General features: G+C 39.5%; 1 protein-coding gene across 3 annotated transcripts in view; it reads right to left on the reverse strand.

Moving 5' to 3' along the window:
• Positions 1-14,357, reverse strand: part of mtmr4 (myotubularin related protein 4) — a 48,122-nt gene that overhangs the window by 17,608 nt on the left and 16,157 nt on the right. For all 3 annotated transcript variants that reach the window (XM_088320921.1, XM_088320922.1, XM_088320923.1), the window contains 8 exons: positions 11,474-11,563; positions 6,540-6,656; positions 4,514-4,596; positions 4,258-4,424; positions 3,054-3,150; positions 1,845-1,958; positions 1,574-1,773; positions 771-899 (listed from right to left, as the gene is read on the reverse strand). In XM_088320921.1, the coding sequence (XP_088177047.1) occupies positions 771-899; positions 1,574-1,773; positions 1,845-1,958; positions 3,054-3,150; positions 4,258-4,424; positions 4,514-4,596; positions 6,540-6,656; positions 11,474-11,563 (997 nt within the window). The remainder of the gene's footprint in view (positions 1-770; positions 900-1,573; positions 1,774-1,844; positions 1,959-3,053; positions 3,151-4,257; positions 4,425-4,513; positions 4,597-6,539; positions 6,657-11,473; positions 11,564-14,357) is intronic.

Below are 14,357 nucleotides of genomic sequence, written 5' to 3' on the forward strand. Positions count from 1 at the left end.
TGATTTTTTAAATGAAGGCACACCAAATGCTATATCTGGCCTCTTGAGTGCACTGTTGAGTTAGTATAGCTTGTAGAGTTGGTTCAGGTGTAAAACTGCATTCACACAACATTTAAAATAAACCATTGAGCATATTCAATGCCAAACATTAAAATCAATTCCCCCATTGTATGGTAATAAATGTGTTGTGTTTAGACAAGACCCCCGGTCATCTGTGATTATAATATGAAGGGTAGGTTACTAATGTAGGCTATATGACGAAGCATGATAAAAAAAAAGCTTAAGATTTTGAGTTGACATTCTTTTACTGATCTGGCCCTCCTGAAAACAGAAAGTCCTAATCCGGGCTCAGAGCCAAACTAAGTTTGACATCCCTGCTTTAGAATTCAGTTTGGCAAAACACTATAAAAGGATAAACAATACCATAAAAAAGTTAATAACGTAGTCAAATAAAACAGTAATACTAAAAACAGGGCAATAATATGCAATCATAAAGGCCGTACATTTTAAATGACAGTGAATGGCTCTGACATCAAGTACCGGTACTCTAAACGTGTCAGTCACCCTTTTGTAATATCTTATTCAGAAAAAAACTAGGAACAGGAATTTCTAGATTGCTTCTTCGTGAGCATGTATACCGTCTAACATTCCGTTCTTTGCTTAATTTACCGGTTTTGTTGTGCTGCTGCTTAACAGATCATGGTTCCTACTCAGACAACATTTTGTAACTCAAGCACATTTAAGCAAGGTGATGATTTTGATCTACCAACCTTCACATTCACAACCGCCACCTTTTGCACGGTTAGCCACTGCGGCAGTGTATGAGCGAGCGTCCAAAATTAGCAGCTTTTGTGGTACCGAGTTGTCATCGCAGCCTGAGGTGCCCGTGAGGGACGAATCTGAAGACACAGGAGAAAGAAATGGCTTGATGTAAGGGACGGCATGTGAAAAATGGGACACGGATTTTAATACATCAGAAAAGATATTTAGGAGAATACAGGAAATGCAGCTCTGCAAAACAAACTTGTGAAATAGGTAGCTGTTTGAAAAGAATGAGTGCGAGTATGGGAACTGGGTCGCTAACACCCTAAAACGACACGCTACAATAATTTGACAGTTCATTTCAGCATAATAAGCTTTATGGTAGAGCAGGAGACAGTTTAATGCATGTGATATTTGGAAGAAACCCGTTTTGAATTGCTGGCAAATAGCAATAAAAGCATCTTGTATACCATAAGTGTACATCCAATTGTAGAGGGGCGGGGCCATTTTGCCAAAGTCAATATTTTAAGCTTGCTCAAAATGTATTTTTAGAATTATCAACACAATTCTAGAGCGCCCTCTTACATGTGACATTTTTATGCAGTAATATGTTAAAAGTTTTACAGATAAATCCCACCTGATTATAATTCGCACCCCTGGCCAGACTATATTAAAAAAAATGATTTATAGTCCAGAAAATACGGTAATCCTTGCGTAATCCTAATCCTCACTACGTTGCGGATTTTCACATTCCCCGGAGGTTCTGCCTCCCATCAATTGCGATAACCGAGGTAATACTGCATTGCTTTACCAAAGTCGCTGTCGGATGAGTCAGGAGCTTCTCCACGTAGATGGCAGGCATGAGAGTTGCAAGGACCCTTGGCGCCCAAGTCCATTTGACACGCCTTGGCGATGGACGTCACCAGGTACTCATCGTCAGTGTTTCTCCAACCCCACCAGCTGATCTCCGGTTGGCTGCAGCGTGCGATCACCGCGCCGTTCTTTTGGTGCCTGAATGTTCACCCAAAGGGTCAAGAGGAGCAGTCGGGAGTCACCAAAAAATAAAAAATAAACTTGCGTACCTGTAGACCACCACAGGAATCCTCTTCCAGGATCTGAAGGAAGCCACACTTTCTAGCTCCTTGTCAGTTATCCATATTGGAACAAGAAGCTTCTGCGGGTAACTGGAGCACAGCCTGTAGGAACAAAATGCCGTTTGTAGCGTCACGCCTGAAAAAGGTGTAGAAAGGTATATGCAAGAAACGCTTTTGAAGAGGGTCAAGTCTTGATTATTTGTGTAGCCCTTAATCACAAAGAGTCTCAAAGGGCTGCACAGAGCACAGATTATTGCAAAGCACAGACGATGACACCATCCCCTGATCTAAAACCTGCATGAGGGTAAATAATACACAGATATTGTCACTATAAAATATAAGTTATTCATATGCTATGGAATAGAAGTGTGTTTTAAGCTTAGATTTAAACATTTCCACACAGGTTGCAGATTGAATCTCAGGGGGAAGAGCGTTCCACAGCACTGGGGCCCGAATGGAGAACGCTCTGGAACCTGCGGATTTCTTCTTGGCTCTTGGGATCACTAGTAGACCAGCATTTTCAGAGCGAAGGCTCCGAAACCTGACAACACAGTTTCCTTCGCTATAACACAGTTCACTTCTAACGGTTTCTCTACTTCACGGATTTGCATTGTGCATCGTGTTCTGCATTCTGATTGGCTTAACAGTCTCCCCGCTTATTATTTGAGTCGCTATTTTTTTTAAAAATACCTAAAAAAAAACTTTGTAAAATACCTTTATTTGTTAAATGCTTGAGCCTTTAAATATGGTTTGTTTTTTGGTTTGTTTATAAGAGATCATTTAATTGTATAATAAAATAAATCTCTTTGCACAGATTCCCCCAATCAACGGTTCTTTTTGGAACAAACCCCCGTAGTAAACAAGGGATTACTGCAATCGAATATGAATTTTGGTTAAAAAGACAGAAGTGTTTTACTTAATTTCTCTAGGGAAATTGAAAAAAAATCTCAATGTTGAGCCATGAAATGCATAAAAAAAAATTCAGGTTGCATGACCTCATGGATACATTCATGCATGCGAGTTAAAAACTCAATTTGGTGTAATGGGCCTGTCTTCTTTAAAAACACACACAGAGGTCACATTTAACAAACATTGGATAAGCCATCAAAAATTTTAAAAGCCAACTCAAAATCTAATTCAAGCTAATGCTAAAAAAGGAAATGTTGTGCCATTTATAGCACAGCAAATGTGACTTACTTGTAGTTGCAATTTATGGTTGACACTCTCCAGATGTTTTGCATGTCAAAGCCCATTCTTTTAACCTCCATTTCCATTCTCTGACGCACATGATCGCCTGCAGAAAAACAAAACAAGAACACAGACCTTAGGGTAGAAATTAAAAAAGCACTCTCAAAGATCTTATTTTACTCACAAAGCTTAATAATGGCATTCTTTATACAGCATGTTTTAACAATAAGTACAATTTTTGATCTTTCCAGGTGAAATTTTATTGTCCCACTGCCAACTCAATGTATTGATTTTAAACATAAATGCTCTTATTTTACAAAAAGGTAAACATGGAAAATAAATGAGCTCATTTTAAGCTTTCTTTTTAAATCCTCAAAATAAAAATAAATCAGAACACTAGGGGAAAAAAATTGAAGGGAAAACTGACATTTTCCGACTTTAGAAATATTTACCGCATTTATTTGTGCATAACGTGCATCCTTATTTTCTTTTTTAAATAAAAAAAAACGGTATTAAATTGTGTGTCACTTTTTCCAGCTCAACTATGAATTGTAAGTGACACACGTTGAATACGTGTGGCCATGATTAAACTTATTTATTGACATTGTTAACTCTGAACACAATACCAACATTTAAATATGTATTTTTTAATGCCCTTCAAAGTCCAATATCATCAGATACACCAAAGAGTTTCCCCCTCAAGTTTTTTTTTTAATGAGTTGTCTTTATGGTCATTGTTTTTTTTTTTTTTTAACATCTTTCAGAAAGACTTTTCAATTTTTTCCATTCCCTAACGTCTCTTAATAAATGTCCATAATTAACATGTAATCCTTTCATGAATACACATTTCATAGTGCCCAGTTTAGGTGTAGCATGAGCCTGTCCTCCGGCTCAACCAATAGAGGGCAATGACGCTTGATAGGATAATGCCATACAAACTAATGCCAGTTGCAGTTGATTACGAGGGAATGGATGCAATGGCAAGGCAAAGCCACCAGAGAGCAGTTTGGGTGTGATTTTTAAGCAAATTTGTTGTGAAACATGGTAACGATTTCAAGCATTTACAAGCACTTCACCCAAAATGTAAGCACTTTTCAATCCTTGGAAACAACATTAAAATTTAAGCATTTTTAAGGTTTTCAAGCACCCGTACAAACCCTGAAAATGATCTGTCAGGGGAACACGATTTGTGTGTGTGTACATTCGTATGGACCTGGGCGGCACAGATGAACATGCTGGTCCTCATCATCAGCGCTACCTCCCAGACACCATGCATGGTATGCCAGAGCGAAGAGGTCTTCAAGGCGTGACGGGTGAGCTATGGCCCTGCTCAGACGCTTGACCCACTCCTGGCACTGCTTGAATGTTGCAAAGTGGCATCTACAAAGAATCCAAACAACACACCTCAAGAAAGTCATTCCTTCTTATCAATCACCTCGTCACTATTTTTAAGTCAATCTTTTGTTTACCTGACAACTTTAGAGTCTTTGCAGATAACGTGAAGTTGGGCCAGATCTCTGCTCTCAACGCTCTCAATCAGCCTGAGGGGCACCTGCAGAGGGAAGAAAACAGCATGTGTCATAAAACTGGTGGACCAATGACAAAAAAAAGAGACAGAAATATTAGGATCACATCAAGAACCTATAAATCCTTCATAGTTCAGGCATCTAGCCCACAAACCTGACTTCGCCCACATGAATGTCAAGATTCATAAATAATAAATGTGTGGCACAAGGCAAGGTGATTGTGTTGTCCCAAAACCAGTGACGGAGGTTACACATTACAAAGGAGCATGCTCCTGGAATATTTTTCTTGGTAACGAGTACTGTAACGCCTTACAAATAAAATGTCGTTGCAATATGGTGCGTTACTACGCTACTTTTCTTACCAAATCATAAATGACACTTCTGTTTCTTGACAGTTAATTCCTCGAAATAAAGCTCTCATTGTCCCAGCAACACAAGTTTGAAACCGTCCTCTAAAAAGTTGGGCAGAGTTCAAATATACCTGCAAAATAGAACTTAATACAGAGGCGGTGGAGCCGTCTCAAGCATGATGTAAGGGAATGGGTAGTTTCTCCCTACTGATATTTTGATTTTCCCCATACCGTAAATACTCCCGTTCAAGCTGCATTTACAACTATAAAATACAATACTGAAATCAGGAGGTCAGTTTGTATACACATATTTGGATGTGTGTTACCGGTGGCAAATGGTAGGCAGCATGAGTGGAGGGGCAGAAAAACAGGAACAACAAAATCAATAGGGCAAATGAGAGCACAGAATTAACATTAAGTGCTGAATTTTTGTCTTTTTATCTGTAACTATTTCCAATATAGTTTTAGACAATTCCCAGAAAGATAAACAAATCTTCTGGTGGTTTAAAGACAAAAGACAAAACAGATATGGAGTCCTTCAGCTGTGTTAGTTCACAAGCTCTCGAGATTACACAAAACAAAAAATACATGTTCACTGTTTCTTGAGGTTGGAGTATACATTTTCTTTAATTTATTTTATTATGTGGTTATTTTTTAAGCAGTTTTACCAGGTCGGCTTCGTTGTGAGTATGTACAGTAATTTTGTAACTAGCTTTCATACTAACACACTCCTGTTGGGTGTCAGTAATCTGGGGAGTAACGCAATAACTTTTTAAATGTACTAACTAGTAACTAACGCACCAAACACTGCCCCAATGCGCCTGACACTAACGCAATTTTAATGCAGGATACAATGCGCTCTTTCATTGTGGAGGAAAATGAGCCACTTAAGTGGCAACCTGGACAAGGGGAGGTACTCACAGATATTTCATTGTCCACGTCTGGGTAGGTCTAAAGTACAGTGACATGTAACACACAGAGAGGGGGACACAAGAGGAAATGGAAAATTTATTCAAACAGAGGAAAAACAAGGAATGACAAAGATAAAAAGGAAAAAAAAAATGTGAGTTTGAAAGAAGTCAGTGAGCACAGCAGATCATGCAGGGGGCGACTTGCCGCGTGACCACACGACCTTGCCGAATTGAAATCATGGAACGAAAGACAAACAAGGATGGGAGCAAAGGGCAACCAAACAGCTTGAAAGAATGAGGGGAACTCGTGAATAGAAGTGTGGGGGAGAGGTTGTGGATTGTCGGAATTCATACAAGTGTCCGTTAAAGCGGCGAGAATTTCACTGACTAGTCACTAGCATGGCCAATGTGGGCATCTGAGGTTTCAACAACCAGTATTATGGGAAGAGTGACAGGTAACTAACAGTCCAGTTTCCCCCCCCCACATATATACTTATTGGGATAAAACATTTTTGTCCATATGTTCATCACTTCATATTTATTAATTCACATTATAGTTTTGGAAACCTCAAAAGGTTTAAGGGGCATCACTTCCCTTAGGAGGGTAATTCCAAAAAGTGATATAAACCAAATTGTATTCAAGAAACCTGTAGTAAGAACCAAACAAATTATGAATATGGTTTGTAATATGTCAGAGGGCGGACTTACATTTATGACAGACTCCTTGTACTTTATGTGGATTCTGTAGTTGGAAATGGCGATGACTGCCTCATCGGCATGGCCTAAATATTCCACCCCTTCCCCTTGAAGAACTGGGAAGGGGACCTGTGGAGGAAAACAATCAAGAGATCAGTGTACATCTTATGTTAAAATATTTTTCAAAAAAGGCAGAAAGTTGAGCCATTTTCCAAATTGCTAAAGTCTTGAAGGTACACAGACACAAATAAAATATGAGCTTTAGAAAAAAAATAATGGCACTCCGAGAAACCATTTCAAATAATTTCCTTATCAACAAAAAATTGTTGGTGTTAGGCCTTTAAAAAGTTTTAGGTTGCTTATATTGTGCCTGAACCACACTTAAACAAGACCTCGGGGAATCAAATGAAAGTTTTCCAAACAAAATGAGAAAAGATAAGTAAACCTTGTAAGACTGTCTCACATGTATCTTCATGTTCCAGGCTGCCACTACACTTGCATTATTTTTTCAAAATTTTAGCTCCACGGCACTGTAGCGAACGCCCCAGCATATGACCACAGCAGAAAACCTTCTAAAAACTAAACAGACCCTAACATACATTAGTGTCCAAGGGCACACTTAATTGTTAATGTAAACTTAGGCCCGAAAATATTTGGACAGTGACACAAGTTTTGTTGTTTTAGCTGTTAGCACATAAACACATTCCGAAGTACAATATAGAAATGAATATGAGCTTAAGGTGCAAAATCTCAACTGCAATTTAAGACTTTTCAAATCCAAATCTGAAAAAAGATTTTGAAATTATAGCTCCTAAACCCCTTTTTCAAGGGACCAAAAGTATCTGGACAATTGACTCAAAGGGATGATATTGACTCAGAAAGCTACGCCCTTGTTAACCTGTTATCAATCAAGTATCACTAAGGTCTGGGGTTTCTTTTATGAGTGTGGATTTTGCATTTGAAAGCCGTTGTTGTGACCACTAATCATGTGATCAATGGAGGTTAAGCAGAAGATCGAGGAAAAAAAAAATACAACAGCGACAGATGATCGCCGAATACGCTCCATGGTTAAAAAAAAATCATATAGAACATCTCCTGAAGTGTAAAACACTCTCAAGGAAGTGTGTGTATTGGTATCCAAGTCTACAATAACGAGAATACTTAATGAAAGGAGTACACCACTAGGAGCAAGCCATTCATCAGTCCCAAAAATAGACAGGCCAGACTTGACTTTGCCAAAGAACACCTCGACAAGACAGCCCCGTCTTGGAAAAGTATCAAGGGAGAAACAGCAGCTGACTAAAAAAATAAATCAAACCGCACAGGGTGTCTTGACTTAAAATGTAACTGAATCACACTGTGCTTTATGATAAGTTTTTTTTCAATGCGCTGGCCAAACATACTAGCCTGAGATCATTGAGACATCACTTCACTCACTCTTCACCCAGATGGTGCGGCACAACGGTGTGATTATTTGTCGACACCAAAGCACCTTCCTTAGTCATCAAAATGAGATCAGGAAACAACAGGATGCTAGCCTTGTCCTGCCTTATGACTGGCATTGAGACTGCTTTAGCTTGTCCCGCATTAGCATGCAATGCGGAGTCACGCAAGGGAGGTCCCGCTGATGCATGACAAAGGGGATGTGCAGCAGATGGGGGATTATTGTGAAAATGTCAGAAAAATCAAGCTCACTTTCAATTTGATACAACCAGGATAATAGCACAGTCCTATCAAAAATTCCATGTCATTTACAGTATATAAGAAAAGGCAGTAGGTCAATTGTTTACAGGGCAGCTCCCATAATGTTAAAGACGATTTGCAGTATAAAAGAAGTGCACATTCAGAGCTTTGACAGAAGGAAACTCGAATGGCTGTGCATCATTACATTGTCACCCGCGTTAAGACGCAAACCCATTTTTCGCTAGTATTTGTCTGTCTGGCAGAGTCATTACCCTTTTCAGCTCTAGAGAGACCTACCTGATTGCTTGTAAAATATTTTGATCATGGCCAAACTTGCTCTAACCTGAAAGAGTAGAACGATATTCTAGGAAAGCTGCAGAGTCAGCAAAACAATAAATGAGGTCAGCTACTTTTTTGGGGGGGAAGTTTTCACATCTGTCTGCCCAAAAATATGGTGTTCATATAAAATTTCATTCAGGTCCTAGGAGAGCGGAATGTCTTTCTGAAAAAAAATCTTGAGTCAGCAAAACCAAAAATGCTGATTCTGCATTTTTTTTTTCCACACAGAGGTCAACCCTTCTGACAGTCTGCAGGACATCGAGTTAAAATTGAATGTTGCTCTGGCCTGGAAGAGGGGAATGTCTTTCTGGAAAAAAAATGCTGAGTGAGCGAATACAAAAGTGCCGAGTCAATTTTCTGGAGCATTTTTACTTCTAAGATGACCTATCTGATTGCGGTCCTGGCCAAACTTTTCTGGCCTGGAAGGGTAAGAAGTTTTTCTTGGAAAGCTGAGTCAGTAAAACCCAAAATGCCAAGTTTTTTAGGGGCAGTTTTCACATCTGGGGTAATCCAGCCTGTAAACGATGGTGGTCATTTCTAAACTCTTTACCCTTTTCTTGGGTGGACAGACACAAAAAACTAACAGACATAAACTGAAATCCAAGACGAAAACACCACCACCCTCGCTTTGCTCGTGGGTAATTTAAAAAAAAAAAAAAAAAAAAAAAAAAAAAAAAATCGGAAGTGGGGCTATAGTTTATGGTCCTTTGCGTAGAATGAGACCAAACACATCCTGCTGAGTGCACCATAGTTATCGTGTCCTACAGCCTGACAGCATTAAACCAGCTGCACTCCAAAAGTAGACACATGAGTCACAGAGCCTGTCGAATGCGGCAAAAGACAGTGTCACATGTCTTTACTGGACTCAGGCAGCATAAATCACTGTAAGAAAGAGGAGGAACAAGAATAAGAGCACAAGTGAGAGCTGTTGAGTGCGAGCGTGTGCACGAAAGCGAGAGAGCGAGAGACTAATGAATACGAGCGACTCGTGAGTCGTGACTTCCGGTTGGGAAAGCTGGCCTCGGGAATGTTACACACTGAGCTGCACGCATGCACTGCAGCCGGGAAGACAGCAGGGGTGTGTTCAACGATATATTTAGTGGGGGTTTGCCTGCAGAACACTCAGCTGTCAGTGCATCAGTTGAGGAATGATCCGAATTGAATGTACAGGGGGGAAATAAAAACAAACTCAATGACAAATTTGACAGGACCAGTTTAAAAACATTATAAAGTACCAGCAAATCATGTTGTATACTATTCAGGGTTCGCTTTAAAGGCTTAAAAAACACCTTTTAAGGACTTTCAAGGCCAACTTTCTATTTCTCCAGTACCATTAAAGGAAGAAATCCAATGTGACTCATGTATTTTGCAGATACACAAACATATGCAGAATTTAAATGATTTTTAATCTTGCGTCTGCATTTATTAAGACATACGATTTTAGAACTTGAGTAAATCACAAATGTATTTGTGGATTCGAACAATTTGTATGTGAATATTTTTAGACAAATCTTGCCACATTCAAGTGTTGGGTAAAATGACGGTAATATGTAGCTTACATTTTCAGTTACAGGAAGTTCTTATTATAAATTAGCACTAGGAAATGATCGCTTACTTTTCTCCATGGCTGATGATAAATGTCCACTGATACCTAATCCTTGTAATACTAAACATTTACAGTGTCCTGTTTGGGTGTATCATGCACCACTCCTCTTAAGCGTGACTCGTAGGTTCATAATGCACTACTAACTAATGGCAGCTGCTGTTAATCACAAGGAAAGAAACTCAACAGCAAACTATTTTTATGCAGACCTGTTGTGAAACATTGTAACAATTTCAAGCATTGACAAGCACTTCACCCAAAATTCAAGCACTTATCAATACTTGAGAAAACAACATTAACATTCAAGCATGAAAGGGTTTCAAGCATCCAAACAAACCTGATATTTCATCTCTTAGACTGTCATTTTTGTCGTAAATAATGGCAAACCAGGTACGAGCAGATTCCTTTTTTAAAATGTCACCATTTCTGGTAATAACATAATAACAACAAAGTAATAAAATGTTATTTTATAAATGCATTTAAAACTGGGTGCCCTTTGTGCTAATTAGTAACAAAAATAGCTATAGCTTAAATGGTTTTAGACCCCTGGAATAGGACATTTTGTGGTTAGAAAATCGAATGCAGATTTCTCCATTTTTTCTACAGTGAATTCTGATAACTAAAATCAAACGTTAACTTCGAAACAGCGCAACAAAAGCAGAAGTCCCCGTTGCTCACAGGGACGTATTGGGCGTATTCAGTTGTCGAATCATCTAAGCTTAACCTAACTTTCCTCCGGCTCATTGTGTTGTAATGTCGAGAGCTCTTCATGCGACAGCAAGTCCCTGCATGCGTGCAACAACCACCAGCAGGCAAAACTAAATGAAAGTTTAATGGGCCTTTGTAGAAGAAGAAAAAAGGACAACAGACTGCACCTGATTGAAACAAAGGTCAATTTGAGGAAATGTGGACAAAATTCTTAGCAAAAGATGCTGCCAGTTATTCGGACAAACTTTGTTTTTTGTTTGACAATAGCAGCCTGAAAGTTTCAATTTCACAATGTATCCATAGCTTAAAATAACCAAGGGCTTTATTTGTCATGTGGTCAAACCTCCCATTTTTAAAAGGTTGATGAATTATTCCATTTATTATCCACGCTAAAAACACATCAAACAGTGCCGCGTTTAGGGTAATTTGTGCAGGTGTATCATTACTGCCAAGAAAACGAATAACCTGAACTTTTCTCTCTGGGTCAGCAATAATTGTAATGTGTGGGTTTTTTTGGATCACGTAGAATCCGCAGGAATGTAGCAAAAAGTATTTACCAAGTGAGGAACTTAAATCAGTTTGCCAGGGCTTGGCCAAACGGTGTTCAATTTACCTGAAGACTTTCATCCTCCTTCACCAGCTCCTTCTGGGGAAACAGATCCTTGGCCTTGATGTACTCCAGACTGGGAGGCCCCTCTTCACCCTACAAATAAACAGAAGTGAGACAGTTGACACATTATGGAAATGACCCCTGACAACAAGTACATTGACGATTAAGACAAATACAGTTGCAATACTAACGGCACACAAGGTAATGGTAAAAATTTCACAATGTGCACTTTCTAGTCAGTAGACGTCACACCAGGGATAAAGTCAAGTCAAGTTTATTTGTATAGCCCTTAATCACAAATAGTCTCAAAGGGCTGCACAGACCACAGATTATTGCAAACCACAGACTATTATGACACCATCTCCTGATCTAAGACCTACATGAGGGCAAAACAAAACACAGATATTGTCAACATAAAATATAGGTTATTCATAAGCTGTAGAATAGAAGTGTGTTTTAAGCTTAGATTTAAACATTTCCACTGAGGTTGCAGATCAAATCTCAGGGGGAAAGAGCATTCCACAGCACCGGGGCCCGAATGGAGGACGCTCTCAAACCTGCGGATCTCTTCTTGGCTCTTGGGATCACTAGTAGACCCGCGTTTTCAGAGCGAAGGCTCTGGACCGGAAGATAGGGAAAAATTAAATCTGAAAGATATGAGGGAGCAAGTCGATGCAACCTTAAAACCACATCTTAAGCTAACAGGGAGCCAATTTAAGTTAGCTAAAATCAGGGTAAGGTGATCAAACTTTCTCCTCTTAGTTAAAAGCCTCACTGCAGTATTTTGTACTAGCTGAAGGCTCTTAATTTTGGACTACGGGAGACCGAAGAGTAGTGCATAACTCAACAGCGGACTTAAAAGCTGCTGGAACTACAACTGACGAGAGAGATACGTTTATAATATTTACAACTGAAGGTCGAAGGACCCCATAAAGACCTTTGATCAGCAAACCCAAAAGTAGGTCAAATAGGCAAGTAGTCGGTTTGGCCGTATTCACCACCTGTTTAAGATTATCAAGTGACAGATCACTAAATCGGGAAAAAAAATCCCTGTACAGCCACCATGTCACGCATCTATAGATTTACATTGTACAATTTCAATATAAAACGAGAAGGAAAAAAAACCCACCTACATTCCAGAGGAGCAAAAGGTCCTTAAAAAGTAAAAAGTACTGCATAGTAATTGTCAAGGCATTCTGATTGGATCAGGTTGCTGAATCGGAATATCATCAACACTTGACCATAGTCAAATCGTTATTGCAGAAATGTAAAATGATACTTCACCACAAATTAGGCCAAGTTGCAGAGATTTTGTGAAAACAAAGAGTTTGGTATACAAGAAATTACTATTTTTGTCCAATTATCCTGTTAATTCATTGGGTGTCATGGACGGAAATTTACGTTTTCACGTCACCCTTCCCTGGTGTCAGACGTGATACGAAACATCTTTATGATTATACTAATCTGACAATGGAGAAAAAAAAAAACGTTTCCCCCCCTCATTGTCTAACTTTAGCTGCACCCACTCGGTTTAATAGCAAAACCTCCATCATTCAAATCTACCAACATAGTTAGGTTGCAAACTTCTGGTGCTCACTTACACCTTTTACTGATTTCGGAGGTCTGTACAGACATACATTATGAAAATGTTTTGGGGAAAAAAAGGCAAGTCATCAGTGACACTGAAAATTACCCTACCCTCACTCTGAATGGATGCCAAAGTAAAAGTAAAACTTAATCAAAAAAGCGTATCACCAATATGTAGAGCACGGCTAGCCAAAGCAAAAGTTTTTTGCCTCGTCATTGCTGGCAGCCTGCAAACCATCCCCCACAGTCATTCAAATACCATTCAAAGCATTGCGTCTGACAGTTGAAGCATATAAGCGAATAGTGCTTTTCATTTACGTTACAGCAGAGAGTAACAAGGCTAAATTACAAGTTGAAGCTTTTTTGGTGGAAAAAAAGTGAGGGGGTTAACTGTACCACTACACTGGCAAAGAGAAATAAAATCCCTTGCTGTATTGCGTTTCGATTCTTCAGATTTTGAATTGAATTGTCTTTATTGTCATTGATAACGTATCCTGCAAAGTGTTATTCAGCAGACGGCACATAGCCAATGCCATCATGTGATTGACTGACAGCATACGCCAGCCTATCAGCGGGGCGGGCAAATCAATTTTTTCCACCAAATTTAAAGTAAGTTGCACAGCGACAGGTAATATGTCAGCGGCTCGTTACATTGAAAAGAAAATAGTACATTAAAACGTGACTAAGGGAAGTCAAAAGGGAACAAAGAAATGCCGGGTGCTCTTTGGATTATCATCGGTTCTGGAAAGAGACTGAGGCTGGGTGGCGAGAGAATGCCATCACGGCCTTGCAGGTCCGGCCTACTGCGGCTAAACTACCTAACGACTCTCACAAGCTACCCCCTAATGAGCCTCTATTACGATTAACGCCAGATCATCATCATGAAGACCTGGCTCAACCAGAGTAACCACGATGCCATGCTGCTAGTTGGCCGCTCTCTACGTTGTTTACTTTCACTAAGAGGAGCTGCCCACCAATTTCGTTGTACTATTGTATAATGAAAACAAACATCATCCATTATCTTCGGCTTATCCAGTGTCGGGTCGCCCAGACATCCCTGAACCCCACCACTTCCTCCAACCCATCCAACAGAGTCCCGAGGCGTTCCCAGGCCAGCCTAGAGACATAGTCTCTCCAGCGTGTCCTGATCATTCATTCATTCTGTATTCTGTTTTTTTTTTTTCATCTCTAATTGTTATTTTGTTGGTCTTATGTATTATATACTTCTGATATCAAATAAATACCTGCTTCTACGTGGCGGGTTTTAATTATCGCAAGACTTCTTTTAAATGCAACAGCC

The sequence above is a fragment of the Urocampus carinirostris genome, chromosome 17 (assembly GCF_059441175.1).
Source record: "Urocampus carinirostris isolate Australia breed hairy pipefish chromosome 17, RoL_Ucar_1.0, whole genome shotgun sequence".
Taxonomy (NCBI): Eukaryota; Metazoa; Chordata; class Actinopteri; order Syngnathiformes; family Syngnathidae; genus Urocampus; species Urocampus carinirostris.